The sequence below is a fragment of the Netta rufina genome (genome assembly GCF_964035555.1).
Source record: "Netta rufina genome assembly, chromosome: 1".
Lineage (NCBI taxonomy): Eukaryota > Metazoa > Chordata > Aves > Anseriformes > Anatidae > Netta > Netta rufina.
This window is the reverse complement of record NC_140123.1, coordinates 161,286,059-161,301,962: the sequence shown is the minus strand read 5'-3', so window position 1 is coordinate 161,301,962 and position 15,904 is coordinate 161,286,059. Positions and strand designations below refer to the sequence as shown.

General features: G+C 36.6%; 2 protein-coding genes across 6 annotated transcripts in view; one reads left to right on the top strand and one right to left on the bottom strand.

Annotated features, from left to right (window-relative positions):
• The window catches only part of APAF1 (apoptotic peptidase activating factor 1), a 34,753-nt gene extending 29,759 nt beyond the window's left edge, over positions 1-4,994 (bottom strand). For 3 of the 4 annotated variants that reach the window (XM_084290980.1, XM_084290982.1, XM_084290983.1), the window contains exons 1-5: positions 4,905-4,994; positions 4,368-4,443; positions 2,823-2,994; positions 2,345-2,534; positions 832-1,029 (exon numbers count right to left, since the gene is read on the bottom strand). In XM_084290980.1, coding sequence (XP_084147106.1) covers positions 832-1,029; positions 2,345-2,534; positions 2,823-2,960 — 526 coding nt within the window. In that variant the 5' untranslated portion in view covers positions 2,961-2,994; positions 4,368-4,443; positions 4,905-4,994. Of the gene's footprint in view, positions 1-831; positions 1,030-2,344; positions 2,535-2,822; positions 2,995-4,367; positions 4,444-4,904 lie in introns of those variants that run through there. The other variant, XM_084290981.1, reaches the window with a different exon arrangement.
• An 89-nt stretch (positions 4,995-5,083) lies between these two features.
• On the top strand, positions 5,084-15,408 carry IKBIP (IKBKB interacting protein). 2 transcript variants are annotated; one of them, XM_084281592.1, is made up of 4 exons: positions 5,084-5,466; positions 6,308-6,536; positions 8,117-8,234; positions 14,265-15,408. In XM_084281592.1, exons 2-4 carry the CDS (start codon positions 6,343-6,345, stop codon positions 15,018-15,020), a joined length of 1,068 nt encoding a protein of 355 aa, XP_084137718.1. In that variant the 5' UTR covers positions 5,084-5,466; positions 6,308-6,342; the 3' UTR covers positions 15,021-15,408. The 2 variants fall into 2 exon arrangements, with proteins under 2 accessions (XP_084137718.1, XP_084137717.1); XM_084281591.1 differs by lacking the exon at positions 14,265-15,408 and adding an exon at positions 9,607-11,774.
• Positions 15,409-15,904: the final 496 nt, after the last annotated feature.

Below are 15,904 nucleotides of genomic sequence, written 5' to 3'. Positions count from 1 at the left end.
TACTGTTTTTTATTTTTAAAGGAACAGACTCTGTAGGGCAAGTTCCCACAGAGAATTCACACTGCCACTTATGCTGCCCCTCCTCTCTACTTGCATTCCTGCCTGATCCTTGACAACCCCTTCTGCATCCAACCTTCCTGATACTCCGACTCAGCATTCATTGTTTTCACCCTTCAGAAAGAGGCTGGAATGTGAAATCATTACAAAACAGTGAGTAAGAAAGCATCTAGAAGAGTCAACTGCAGCAGAGGATGATGTATTCTCTATCCCTCCATCATGTTTTCTATTATCTCAGTTGCATTTTCTTCTCCAAGTGTCCTATGCAGAAAAAATACTAGGAAATTATTTAATTTATGATATACTAACTGTAAGCTAACATAATACTAGTATAATCACACCACAAACACGTGTCATTATTAAAATCTATGTTATGTTTTGAGCATGATTTTTTACCCATAGCATGGGTAAAAGTCTGACTCAACAAGCAGAGTCCAAAAGGAATAAAGACTAAAATGATTATTTTACACTGACAGAAATAACAATTTCAGGTTAATTAAGGGTATATCTACTCTCATAAACCAAAGCAGATTCCATGGTGAAAAGGTATTCTCAATCTTTTTCCATACAATATTAAAATATTTAGTGGTCCTAGAGCACTAAATGGCTATGAAAGCTCTAACTTGCAAGCAAACATTTCAAAACCATCTATGGAATTTAGCAACCTAAATACTAAATTACTTTTAAAATGACATAAAAATACTTCATCATACGCACCCAATATGTGTATACTTGTAGCAATCTATAAAAACAGAGATGTTTCTATAAAGGTACCTTCCAAGAGCTGGTGATCCCTTAAAGCTTCTGCTGTTAAAACAGTCTTCCCACAGCCTGCCATTCCGTAAACCGTGACCCAGCCTGGATCACTTCCCAAGCTGCACAGTTTCTGTTTAATAGCATCTACCAGTTCTGGCCGAGTGACAAACACAACCGGTCTTTGTGGTACTCCTCCTTCACAGAGAACTGTCTTAACTGAAGTTAAAAACAAGAAACGTGAAAATTGAAAGTAATTTCTAAATATGACACCTCTTCAAAACAAAGCAAAACAGAAACAAAACAAAGAGTTCTCTACCAATAACTAGTGACTTCTTTCCCTAGCTCATGTCCCATACAAATGCTCTAAAAGCTACCAGACTCTGAAAAAATATTGCTTGCTTGACATAAATTACTAAGCAGGTACCAACTTCTCACCTACGGTAGTGTTCCAATTATTAACTATATATTCTGCAAGCTAGACCTAGTTACATCAATCCCAAGAAGGGAAAAGAATTAACAACACCAATAGAAATTATGGCAAACAAACACAGGAGCTCAACATTACTATTCCCAACAGCCAAGTCACTTTCTCAGGCAGAAGTTACTGTCCCAAGGATGCAGCAGAAAACAAAATCTGTTATGTAGGGCTTTTACTTTGTGGTTAACAGCACAGCACTGTGGCCCATTGTGACCCATGCCATCCTTCCTTTTATTGAAACTAAGACAGCAGGACTTGTAAAAGGGCAGCTAAAGCATAACAGGAAAGTAAATGTGCACCTAATCTGTCCACTAATGGCCGCACTGCGAGGTGCTGCGCATATTATACTAATAAAGTTTTTAAGTCTTACTCAGGTAATCAAAAACCACATCTCTCTGATGCTTCTTAAAATGTACACTGCCAAAAATATACTGTAAGATTTGTTATTTAGTCAATGCAGTAAGAAGGCTCGTTCCATTAGAAACTACCAGTTTATTTTATATCAATCAACAATGACAATAACTACAACGTATGTAAAGTTTAGGAACTTAGAGTGACTAAAAGATCTGGTTGAAAAAAATAACCAATTAATTATATCAACTGTTGGTAACTGTTGGTATTTGGTAGTGAGAGATTATAGGTTAATCTTCAGGGAAAATGTCAGAATTTCAGAGGATTCAGCTTTTTATGTTAGATTCAATTTCTTTAATATATACGAGTTTTTTCAACTTAAGTAAAATGTTACAACTTACAAAAAAAAAAAAAAAAAACAAAACAGGAAGTTTCCAGTCTTTTCAAATACACATCACTAAATAAGAACATTTCCACATTTTCAAGATGATCTATGAAAGTCATAACCATCCTCTCCTACCATATTAAATATACATGTATGAAATAAGGGAATATTGATTATTGTGCTAGCAAAACAAGCAAATATACTTGTCATTTACTCCTGCTTCATTGGAACAGATATTATAGATAGTCACTTAGCAAGGAATAAAAATACAACTTCTCTTCACTTTCAAGCACAGGGATCGCTGTAGTTACACTTACCATAAGAAGTCATTCCATCCACAGAACTCTTTCCATTACCAGAGGAGAAGACAGGAATGCCATCCTGAAGAAGTGCAGCAAGATCTCTGTACCCTTCATGAAGCAGTGCATTATAAAAGGATCTATATGAATTATTATCTTTTGTAAGAATAATGTTTATTAGCATAGCTGCTCGCTCCTTCTGTGTGTTCTAGAATAAATATTAGAACAGATGTTATACAAAACTGGGAGAACTCAGAAATCATCTAATCTATCAGTCTGTCAGTTATAGACCAAGATTATACTTACAGAAACAAGCAACAATTTGAGCAAGCCCTCAGCTCAACTTTATGAGGTGCAATAAAAACTGCAAGCTAAGCTTACGATTAAAAATGTGCTGAATCCAGTAATGATAGGCAGAAACAATTATTTTTAAAAAGGACAATAAAACATGTAAGCAGCCTAGGAAGATAAAAAGAACAGTGAGAGATGATTCTACCTGTTGTTTCACTTTCTCTTCCTCCTCTATTGTTAGTACTTGGTCAGTTATCATATGATCCATAATATAAGAGGTCTTGATGTCTCTCTCCAGAGCTTGACGATTCATAAGTAAATAATTTCTGCTCTTCACATCCATGTTTCTTCAGTGTGTCTTTGTTTCTTCAGTGTGTCTTCAAAAAAGCAAAAAAAAAAAAAAAATAGAAGTCAAGCTGGAACTAGAACATAACTTGCAAGTACAATGAAAACAGTTTTAAAGTATCTTATGAATTTTTGTTAGAGTTGGAAAAAGTAGCAGAGCAGCCATGTTAACAAAGAACAGAGTGAAATCTTCAGGCAAGCTTCTGCAGTTTGTAATAGCAATCTAAACAATTTAGCTGTTTTTCCCTTCTGTTCTGATAAAATTATTTTTATACCACTGTTGCATAAGTTTAGTTACACTGCTTGAGACCTACTGGTCCAGTTTGGCTGGACAGCACAGTAGCATCAAGAAAGTACAGAGGAAATGTAGTATAATTCCTCTTCAACAGAGTAAAAAAGATACATTAAATATTTAAGTTTTTGTAGTTCACAAGCTACTGTGAACATGAATAATAGTTTTCAGGTATTACGTAGATACCAAATGAAATTGCCTTAAATCAAAACATCCAAATGAACGTTACCATAATTAATCTACTACAGTCTAATACAGTGTTCAGTTTTGGGCCCCTCACTATAAGGGCATCCAGGTGCTGGAGCATGCCCAAAGAGCAATGAAACTTGTGAAGGGTCTGGAGAACAAGTCTTATGAGGAGTGGCTGAGGGAGCGGGGGTTATTTATGCTGGAGGAGAGGAGGCTCAGGGCAGACTTTATCATGCTCTACAACTACCTTAAAAGAGGCAAGGTAGGAATCAGGCTCTTCTCCCATGCACCAAGTGACAAGACAAGAGGAAACAGCCTTAAATTTTGCCAGGAGAGGTTTAAAGTTGGATATTAAGAAAAATTTCTTCTCTGAAAGGGTTGTGCTGCATTAGAACAGGCTGCCCAGTGAAGTGGTTGAGTCACCATCTGTGGAGGTCTTCAAAAGCTGCGTAGATGTAGAGCTCAGGGACGTGGTTTAACAGTTCACTTGGCAGTGATAGGTTAACAGTTGGACCATACGATATTAGCGGCCTTTTCTAACCTAAACAATTTATGACTTTCCACAAGTGCTCCACTTGGAGGCATATAAAGCAGGTATAAATATAAATATATACATATAAAGACTTCATGTAAACATATACACTGTATGTATAAAGACTTCAGTCTTTATAAATTAATGAGACTCAATAAACTACTTGCATTCGCTGTGAGAATGGAAGTTTTAAATTAAAAAAAAAAAAAAAAAAAACAGATACATACTGATAATTTTGGGGGTGACAACCCAAAAACATTAATTGAGGTCCTTTATCGCATTTCTGTCACTTTATGTTTACAAAAACTTGCAGAATTAAAGATTCACGGCCTGTGCAAGCTTCTCACATATTTGCCAAGTGCTTCTGTGTATTCCCTCCTCGCTCTACGTACCTCAAAATTCTGAAGTCCTTGGATCGTGTAATGGGGACACAAGGACAGCTCCTGCGGTTGGCAGCACTGGGCCGAGCTACAACCAAAAACAAACCCTCAGAGACTCCCACAACATCAACCCAGCGTCCTCCAGCTCCAGGACTCCCCCCAGGTGCACTCCGATCCCAACACACACCGGAGCACCCACCCCTGCCAAAGGCCGGGCTAAACCTTCCTTTGGCAGCCCCTGGCGCACAAGCATACTTCCAAACACGCTTCCAAAACGAAAGCTATTTTTGGGGGGAAAAGCTTTTCAGTACTGACCAAGACACCAATCGCTCCTTTCCCCTGCACTCCCAGGCAGGTACCGAGGCCGGTGGCGCACCGGGGCTGGCTGCCGGAGCTTTTCCTTTCCCTTTCCCTTTCTCTTTCCCCAGCCGCGCAGCGAAACCAGAACAAAAACCGCAGCGGTCGCAGCCGCCTCCCCGCACCCCGCCCGCCCCCAGGGGGGGACGTCTCCCCGTGTCCCCCCGAGGCGGGGAGGGCGATGCCGGTTACCTGCCCCTGCCGCTCAGTGCCGCCGGCTCCGAGGCTTCGCCCGGAGCAGCAGCCGCTCCCCTCCCAAGCGGCGGCCCCCCCCACGGCCGCTTCCTCCTTCCGGGCCCGGGGGCGGGCGGAGCGGCGGGGCCGTCCCGGTGCCGGCGGCAGCCCCCGCCCCGCCCCGCGGCGCACAGCGGCCGGAGCCCGGAGCCCAGAGCCCGTGGCCGCCGCCCCACGCCGGCGCAGAGCCGCGGCGGAGGCCTCGGCGGCGCGCTGCGAGCCCCGGCGGCCTGCTGAGGCGGGCACGCGCCTGACGTGGCGAGCTCGGGGCCGCGCTTCTCGCCCCGAGCCGTTTTTCCCTGCTGCCCCCCGCAAGGCCCGCTCTCAGCCCCGCTGGTGTCGGAGGGGACACGAAGCAGCGTCTCTGCCAGGGGTTTGTGAGGGGGGACGCGTTTTATTTTACTTTTTCCTGTTTCAAGCTCAGAGCACGCGCCCCGGTGCCGTTACTTGCTGGCAGCCCAAAGCTTCGGCCGCTTGTGACACTTTTAAAACAGGTCCCTGTAGGCGTGCATGCAACCAAGTAAGTATCTCTGGCATCCAAACGTTTATATAACGTTTATATTTCGACGTGTGCCTCAGCTGCAGTGCTAGGGAGTGATTCGGAAAGAAGCACCGCGCTCCGGTCCAAAACGGTGCTAAACCGAGTCCGGCACGGGTTCAATTAATCTCTTTTTAATTAAGTGCTGGCGGACTCGGGTCTGACGCTGCCTCTGGGTCTCCACGTGGCTGGGCAGAATGTGAGCTTCTGCTGCCTTTGAAAGTGGAGATTCACTTAGCTGGACCTCACTTTTAATGAAAATAACAGTTTTTCTTTTATCTAAATATATTATTTTATTATTCTTCCGTATGTTTTCAGTGAATGGCTTCATATTAGCTCCTGCCTGTAGTTTCACAGATGAAATAATTGCAACAGGATCATATCTAAATTAAATATTTATTTGTAATGCCACGTTTATAAATGAGAGGTAACATGTTTTAAAATGTACAAATACTTAAAACAGGTTACAGAAACTTCTGCTAATACCGTGACAATAATCACCAACTATAAAAATAATTATCGTGCTTATTTCAGTTCTTGTGCTTTTAAATATCTCTTCAAAATGGCTAAAATAACAGCTAACAACAGCTAAAATATTTCTGGAAAGGTGAAATAAGCTAAGGTTTGAAGAGTCTGTGCTCAGTTTGAAAACTGTTCTCTGTTGTATGTAAAAAAAAAAAAAAAAAGTCTTAACAAAGTCTTAAGAAAGTATTGTGGCATTTTATGGAACTTCACCTCGCTAGGTAAGATATTAAGCACCAAAGGAAGCATTTTGGTGGTATTTGTGTAAATAAAAAGTCTCTTGTTTTGTTTTGTTTGGTAGCTCTCTCTTTTGCTTCTGCTTTTTGAAAATGCAAAATGTCTGAAGTTAAGCAGAGGAAAAAAGGCATCTCTTCATCCAAGACCAGTGAAGATTCTCAAAAGCTTGAGAAGCACAGTAATCATGGGAAGCTGGCAGGTCCCAGGATGAGCAACAATCAGAGTTCCTTTTGGATAGACTCACGGACAGCCTTGAATGTAATTTCCCTTGCAGCTTGTCTGGTGCTGACCTGGTAGGTAATCCTCTACAATGGATTTTAATATTTTCATTTATATTCTATACTGTATTCAGTTGCGGACAACAAGATTAGTAACATTTGCATATATTGTTTGTATTAAATGACTGCGGAAACATGTTAAAGCTAGAAGGGTCAAGAAAAGAATAGCAGTATTCACAGGTGTGGAAATACCATTATACGGTGAGGCATTCACAGAAGCTTAATCTGTTTAATCAAGCTGAAAGTTTAAAAGGTGCTTTGCTCATGAATTGTAAATATCTGCTTTGGAGGCTACATCTAACCCTGAAGAGCAACTTGATCTTGCAGTAAGCACAAGGCTCAGTTGGCAGGGAATAAATAAATAAACAGCAGAAGGGAAGTAGAGTAGATTTGCTCAGCAGTGTGGTAAACTGTTCTTCATGCAGTCTTCAAGATGACATAATCTTTGTAAAAGATGTTCCGGTATATCTTGATGACATCCATACCTTAGTTCCATCAGAAACAGAGCTTCATGCAGAACTGCTATGATGAAATTTTCAGAACTCTAGTGCAAGAAATTAGTCCAGACTATTATACTCTTTAAAAAATCTTGCAGAACTTATTTTAGATAATGAAATCTGTGTGATACCAAGACTTTGATAAATGCATGACGTATATAAATAGATACACACAAAACATGGGGCAGAAACATCACTAATCATTTTATTTCTCTGTGTTATTCTGTTTATCAATCTGTAGCTATCACTTTTAGCTTTCATTACATACCTTAATCCATGTAGACTATCATAGTTCTTTTAGAGACTTTTAACTGCTATGCAATATACTAAAGAGTATCAACTTATGATAATGCAGGTATTTTAAATACACTGTATTCTTCTAGATAAAATGGTTCCTACTACGAGGACTGCTGGATAGTCTACAATAAAGCTTGTTTAGGGATTAATAGATGTCCAATAAAAATCAGGGGTTTGCTTGTTTGTCACACTTTGTTTCTGCTCCCAAGTTCACAGCGAGTGAATCCAGTATGTACATGAGGTACAGAACTGAGGTGTCTACTATCTGTTACTAAAGCTAGCATCATCGTAACAGAAGCTTTACTATTCTTGGATGGCCACATGTTGATTAATGCTGTTTAATGTTAGGCAGAATTAGTTTAACCGGCCTTTCTAAATCTAAAGGTTGATATGCATGGTTTTGTGATGCTTTGCAAGAAAGTACAAATTAATCTTTTGTGTTTTATTTCTGCCAATTGAATTATACTTTATCAATGAAATATACTGCTTTAACTGTGTGGCAAAGCATTAGAAACGTGTGATGACCTCACTGTATTCTCTAAAATCTTTGACTTCTCTGCTGTTTTTGTTTGAATGGTACCCTTTGTAAAACTGAAGCACGTCTACAAATAATTCCTTATTTTTACACATCTGTTGGAAACTGGCAATTCCAGTATGAAGACAGATCAGGTTCATTAACCCCTATTTTTTTTCCTGTCATGTATTGATCTGGCAAATTCTATCAGCACAAATCTCTGTGAATTAGATCCTGGAATGCTTAACTATAGTTACATTTACTATTTATTTATTTGTAATTTTAAGGTTCCTATTCCAGCAGTCAGGGCGATTTGCTGATATGGAAAAAAGGTACAACTTCTTGCAGCAAGAAGCCGAAAAATTCCTGGACATGGAAAATAAAGTCAGCTTAATTTCTGAAAAGGTAATCAGTATCATCTTAATTGGATAACTTCTGATGAATGTTTGTTATTGTCTTATTTCATTGTCCTTTAGCCAAATTTAACTGACTCTTCTTTTTGATCATTTTTATAATGTGTTCTACTTGCCTATGAATTGGCCTTTGGTGAATATTTCATTGAAACATTTGTGAAGATGGCACGAGAAATCAGGTGTCGCTTCTGATTCGTTAATTTCATTTACTGATTTGCTACTGAATCTTGTTCAGGTTGCACTTTGTTATTTATGTCTTTAAAATGAAGATAAATGTAAAATCTGCCTTACAAAAGTGTTTTGCTGAAGATAAAGAATATTCTGAAGTACTCTGTCTTATACTTGCAATGTAGCAGTCATTGAAAAAAGTTTAAGGAGTGTGTTGCTTAGTATTACTTATTTAAATCCTTATTTACTGACCTTGTGTACATATTAGAATGAACATTAGTACTGTAATTAACAATGAGAACATTGATAAGGAAATCATAACAGTGGTGAAAGTAGTAGCAAAACTCACTTAGTCCATCAAAACCTATGCTGGCTCTTGAAATATAAAACTGATTTTATTCTTATTAAAAAAGACACATTAGGAATGGGATCTGTCTTAATTTTATTAATGCACCTACATGTGTCAATCCATTATCATCATTCAAGGATGTAAATATAGTAGTTGTATCTCAGTCTTATTTTATTAGACGCTAAACTACTTAGAGAACTTATGTTTATGCACATACTTCATTCTACTATTACTGTTGTATAGATAATTCAAATATACATTTATTTGAAGAAAAGTTACAGTTACGTAGTAGACCAGTTCTAGTACTAGGAAAGAAACACTGAAATGTTAGGAGAAAAAATTATTATTATTATTATTATTATTATTATTATTATTCATTGCTATGTGTGACACTATCCAGTAGAAAACTTAGACTGGCTGCAGAATTATCACTTGTATCATAGAAAGAATGAGAACATGGCTTATGTAAGTGATGTTGTTTTAGCAGTGATCTCATAATGTTGTCATTTATATTTATAAACACCATAATTATGCTATAATTTCGGTGTTTATAATACTGCGTTCAGATACACTGCAAAATGTTGCATGGGATTTAGGTTGATATAATTTACCAAAAAAAGGTATGTGTTCTATGGAAATTCATCAACAAACATACCTTTCTGTATGGATCTTTAATGCTCAGTAAATCAGTACTTTTAACAACAAAATGTGAAAAATATTAACATTGAGCATTGTAACAATTAAAGTGGCTTCTAAGGGACTTTATACTCTGTTAAATAAAAGCAAGTGATTTTCTAGTCTTACTTTTGTTAAGTAGATATGGACATTGTTTTGTGTTAAAATACAGCTTGAGTCTTCTGAAAGTATCCTACAAGAAGCTGCTTCATCTATGTCTGTGATGACTGAGTTTAAGCAGGAAGTATCTACTCTTCATAACATCATAAGGGATATTCAGAGCAATGAACAGACTCTCTCTATAAAGATGCAGAGCATTAACGAGAAGTTCCAAAATATTACAAATTCCTGGAGAAGAAGCTTGGATGAAATGAACACAAACACTAGTGGAATAAAATCTGAAGCAAAGTTCATACATACAGAAGTTACTTCCCAAATCAATGAAGTTGACCAAAGAATTAAATCCCTTTCAGAAAGATTAAAAGATCTGGAAGACAGCACAGCCAGAAATATTAAAACGGTAAAAAGGCAGGAAGATGATGAATTCACTAGAGTTGAACAAAAGTTGGATTTACACGCAAAGGCAGTTGAGAAGCTGGAAGAGGAACAGAATAGTCTGTTAGCCAAGGACGCAGACCTGAATCAGAAACTTGCAGCCTATGAACCTAAAATTGAGGAGTGCAAGACCTATTTGCCAACAATTGAAAATGCTATTCATTCTATTCTTAGACTATCAAGTGAATTGCTAAGTATGGAGAAAAAGATAGAGGGATTGACAACAAAGCTGTATACTGTGGAAAACAACATGTTGAAAACTGTCTCTGATACAATGATGATGCAAAACCTTCTTGAAGGCATGCAGTACAATGGCAGCATACTGAAACTGCAAAATAAATCAGTGGTTGTAGAAGAAGTAGTACATGACATAAAATTATCTTCAAGTGCTGAAGAGATAACTTTAGAAGGCTCTAAGTTAAAAAATGACCAGGATGGGGATAAGTGAATTTGGACTTAGGGTTTTCACTAATGAAAAAGCACTTTAATAGTTTATTTATAATTTGACTCTAGCATATGCAGGGAAGAAGGGAGAGGCTGAGGGGGGAATACAGACATCAGATTAAAAATTATAATTTATATCTCATTTCCATTTAAAAAAAAAAAAAAAAAAAACCTTTGGTTTTTATGTTGTTACTTCTTGTGACCATATTCCATGGACTTTGTAACACAGTGAACTAAGTTCTTGGCTCTAGGCAGCTGTACACTGTAGATAATTCTTAATGTTACATATATCATAACGTTTTTGTGCTTACAATACAGACTTCACAATGGGAAGTGGGAATCTCTGAGTGTTATTATATGCAAGAAAGCACGAAATACATGTTTAACAGCTGATGCGGAATTTTAGATACAACAACACTACAGAAAACATTAGTAATGTACCCCATACTGAGAACCTTGTATTTTATTGGTATTTACAGGTGGGGGAGTATATAGCAGCTGATGTTATATTTTTATTTCTTTGACTTTGTGCAAATAGCCTCATTAGACTTCACCTCCATCCTTTTCCTTCCTAAACTCAGTCACGGTTTTGTTCTCCCATTGAAGTCTTTGGACTACGTATAGACTGAAGTCCTTACTCCTGCTGAGTTTCCTACTCCATTATTTCTTTTGCAAGTTCAGTGTGATCAGTCATTGTATTAGACTGAGAGGTTTTTTTTTTTTTATTGCTATTACAAATGTTACAAGTTTTCCTCTATGGAATGTTCTCTGTTGTTGTAACATGACTTGTTTGGTATTGGTTTGCATTTCAAAGGAGAAGAAACTGTTAACAGGGTCAACTGAAAATGTTTCCTAAACTTTGGTGAAACAAGGACTGCAATTCCTGGAAGACACTGATTTATGCACTTCGGGGAGGGAGGAGGAAATCTATTCATAGATCAGTTAAATCTATTCATAGATAAGTTTTCACAGGGCATAGTGCTACATTATAGTCCTGGTAACTATATATTGAAATTTGGATCTCAGGACCACCATAATTTTGTGTCTACAGATGTACATCTTGGTAATGTCCATTTTCTGAATTCTGGGAAGGAAATTGCTTAGGCAGAATGAATGTATGTTTATTAATTAATTTGTTTTAAGTTATTCAGGTTTTCTACATTCATTTATCTGTACGGAATTATTCTTTAAGTAGTTAATGCTGCACATTCACAATACTAATTAAACTTGTACTTTTCAATGCTAAGAAATCAGTTCCATATATTTATTGCTCAGGTACAGATTACATCTGTTTACAGTTATTCAATAAAAATATATTGGAGTGTATTGCCCTGTCTTGGTGCATAATCTAATTAAAAATGAATTGGTCTTCCATAAAAGAGTACAGAATACATACTTTAATGTTCAGTATTTGATTAAAAATACTGTAAATATATACTATACTAAATCTTTTTAAATATTCTTCACAAGTGTGTTTTACTGTGTTTTTATTTCATCTCTGCTTGGAGGAAGAGGTAACTCTACCAGTGGTATCGTGCCCAGTTTAATGCCTTCCATCAACACGGTCTGTGTTAAAAATTGAATTTACATAAGATGGAACAGGAAATCCTCATCCTTAGGAAAACCAGCACAGCTCTTTACAGTGTAAATTCTAATATTTTGTTTTTAAGCAAACAGCTCTGTGCTAATGAGGAATGACCGGCACTAACAAGAAGTTAAAATGCTTGTTTCTTTGGTGTTACTTTTACTACTGGCCTCAGAAAAAAAGGATTAGTATGATTTTGTGAAACTAAGTATAGCCTCTAGAATATGTTTGCTTGCTTGTTTGGTGGTGGGTTGTTTTTTTGTTTGTTTGCTTTTCCTCCAAGATCTGCTCTCGCTTATTGGGGATTGAACAAATTAGTATCATTCATGCAGGTCAGCGGGTCAAACCTATTCTGAAAACAAACCTATTCTGAAAATTTGGTCAATTAATAAAAAAGAGAGATCGTAAAACACTTACTACTGAGTTGCATGGAAGCTTGCTCAGCAACAATACAAATGTGGATGATTAAAAGCTATATGTGAGTCAAAGGAAGCAATCTAGATTAAAAGTTGGCCATCAGACAGTACCCAGAGGATTTTACATTGTCTAATGACATTCCAATTTAAAAAAAAAAAAAAAAGTATTAAGATTTGTTGTTGTTGTTTTTGTTTTTAAAATTAGCAGTGTGGCTAACCTTAATTTTAATTTGTTTAATTTGTCAACCTCTGTTTTAATGTTGTGTGTGCCTAGTAGCAGAATTACTAGCTTTTAATAGTCAAGCGGATGGTTGATAGGATACTTTTTATTAGTCAAGAGGGAAATTACTGACAATTAATCATTTTAATGAAGATGCATCTTGAGTTGTGAAATACCAGTTAATTGGGAGCATATGTTGTTGGTTCTTTAACAAATAAGCATTGTTATTGTTCTGCTTACCCTTTCAATTTGGTGATTAAGTTTTATGTTTGAAAGGAAACATAATTTAAAAGTGCATTTAAGTGTTGAAAACAACCCGGTAGTCCTTTAATAGGATATTAAGATAAGTGCAAAAAACAGGTGCAGTACTGAATAAAAGATCTGTCCTTAGTGTTTCTCATAAAAATAGTAATAAATGTACAGAAACTTTATATTTTGATCTGAGTTTTCAAGTATTATGCTGTTGCCAGAGAAAAGAACCATTTGCTAGGGAAAAATGTAAGATGGTAGCTATGCCTGTCATAGATCAGGTTCCAGCCTTCATGTGCATTTCCACTTCTGAAAACCAAGCTAGAAGTTATGACAAGCCAGAGTGTATGTTTGAACACCTGACCTGCTCCTCTCTTGTATCTTTTTCTAGTATAATTTGTGTAATTTGGAGTCTCTGTTGCTTTAAAATTAAATGTAACCATTATATCATATACCTGCATTGCCCATTTAGGTAGCTAGTCAACAGTTGTTACTCACATGAAGAATCAGCATATTCCCAACCAAATTTTATCTCAGATTGAGAACTAAGTGATAACGTAAATGGTTCTGAAATATTTCAACATGTCTGTACTGTATTTTTTTCCTATGAGGTATGAATAGAAGTGCAGATATTTTAATTTCTTCCGCTCAAAGTTGAAAACCAAAAACCAATCATTTAAAAAAATAAAACACAATAGTGAACTAGCAAATTCATCCAAAAAAAAAAAACAAGAGTAGCACGTGTTTTCCCTCATTAACATAGTTTTCAGGAAAGTGGGCTGTCCAAATAAAATTTTTTTGTGTGATGCATTTTGGTGGCTATTTAAACAAAAAAGAATGATGCCTAATTCTTTTTTTTTTTCTCATGTGAATGTTTTGTTTAAAATACATGTTGCAATCCCCAAAATAAAAACACATCTGTAAGTTATGCTCCTTAATTTTGTAATAAAATCTTTAAAGTAGGCAACTTTCTAAAATGTTTCTGAATATCTTCTACATGAGTCTTTCTGGATCGCACAGATTATAGACAATACAAAAAAATCTGTAAATCAAAAGAAATTTGCATTTGATGATTTGTTTTCCTCCCTCCCTTACAAATGATACAAAAAAGATATACATGTAAAACCTTCCTGTATTTTTTTTAAGAACAGAAAAGTAGTAATATTTGAATTTCTTACATATGCTGAAAGAAAAAATGAATATCTTAATTGTATTGTAACACCAATTTATTTCCTAAAGATATGGTTTCCTCTGAATTTCAATATCAGGATTCTAAGGTATTTCATTAGAGTATAGCTTTAATCTTGATGTGAGAGTTAAGTTAGAAAAATTGTCAAATATTTTTATTTGTGTTTCTCTAGTGTGAAAAGACTTGGAACTTATTGGAACAGCTGGAAGATCTCCAAGTAACTTCTCACATTAAACATCTACAGGAAGATATTTATACAATGAAAACGTGGTCTAGCAGCATAATTAAAAAGAAAGAAGAACTGCAGAAGAATTTAACAAGCCTTTTTAATGCAGTTACAAGTGCGGAAGAGAATGCAGCTTCTGTCGCAAAAAACATAACTTTGAAAATTGTGACGGTAAAAACTGACATAAGGCGTATTTCAGGCCTTGTCTCAGAGATGACAGCATTGACAAGTTCTTTGCAAGCGCTAGAAGATAAAGTAGAAAAAGGTGAAAAGAAGACAGTAGAAAATATAGGTGACCTGCTTACTAGTAGCATTGACCGAAGTACAAAACTACAAAGCTTAGCATCCAGTAACGCAAGAAAAATTGAACAAATTAAGACAGCATTGTCTGAGTTAAGGAATGATTTTGACAAACATTCAGATAGACTTCTGAATCTTGAAGGTGACAGAGCAAAAGTTCTGAAAACTGTTACATTTGCAAATGATTTAAAACCCAAGATGTACAATCTTAAAAAAGATTTTGCCATCTTAGAACCATTAATAAATGACCTAACACTGAGAATAGGAAGATTAGTTGAGGACGTATTGCGACATGAGAAAGAAATTGCTGTACTGAATGAGAAATTGACCAATCTAACAAAAGTTCAAACTGAGATCGAAGATATGAAAGATGAAGTAACCAAGATTTCAGAGATGAATTGATCACTGGGAGATGACACTGCCTGGAGAATAGTAGTGTTTGAGGACTGTTCCTCCATCATGAGTAGTACTAAGAAGGAAAGACAATAGTTAAACGCTTCATTTGGAAGCACACTGAAACTTAACGAGAGACTTGTCCTCTTTCTTTTAAAAGAACAGAAAAATCATACTGATTTTGAGGGACAACAAGCTATAATCTGAGCAAAAACCTTCTCTGTGCACGTTTGTGTACATGTATTTCTGAAGCATGATACTATTTAACAAACTGCCTATTTTGTATAATAAAACAGTATAAAAGCATAAACTCTACTTATCTTTGCTTTCATTCAGTAAGCAAGACCGACACTGGCAAATCTTCAGCTTTCTTTTGCTGCTTCAAAGGAGGGAATAAAATTGCACTTTCCAAATAAACAAAAGTTAATCTAACTACACTAGCAGTTTAGTGTTTTTCTCAATACATTAATTCTGAGCAAAAACTTTTTCACATCAATCATGGTTGATTTTCTGTGAGACCTCATAATTGTAATCACATAATTGTGCAGCATCGTTACGTCTTTAAAACATCAAACCATATAGTGGTGGTGCTTTGAAAGACCTTCTAAGCCTATTGATGGTCTCCTAGTGTCACCATATCCATTCAGGAATCCTAACTGTTACTCGTTATTGCTTAGCCTTATACTACTGTGAGCAGCAAGATTAGCAAAGAGAAACTACTTAGGTGTCAGACTAATGTAAGCCCCTGGCACTATTTCTGCAGCAAAGAACAAGAGTTTAAGTGACCTGAGACATTTGAAAACTCAATAGAAGAGAGACTGAGATAACATGATGCTGAGATACGGCTTAGCAGAGAAAAGAGGGGGAAATTGCTTAATTTGGAATAAAAAAAT

Excerpts from the sequence above, each read along its gene's own strand:
- IKBIP (XM_084281591.1), top strand. The coding sequence starts at position 6,343 with ATGTCTGAAGTTAAGCAGAGGAAAAAAGGCATCTCTTCATCCAAGACC. Across the intron at positions 6,537-8,116 it reads GCTTGTCTGGTGCTGACCTG|GTTCCTATTCCAGCAGTCAG; the intron begins GTAGGTAATCCT and ends TGTAATTTTAAG. Across the intron at positions 8,235-9,606 it reads TCAGCTTAATTTCTGAAAAG|CTTGAGTCTTCTGAAAGTAT; the intron begins GTAATCAGTATC and ends GTTAAAATACAG.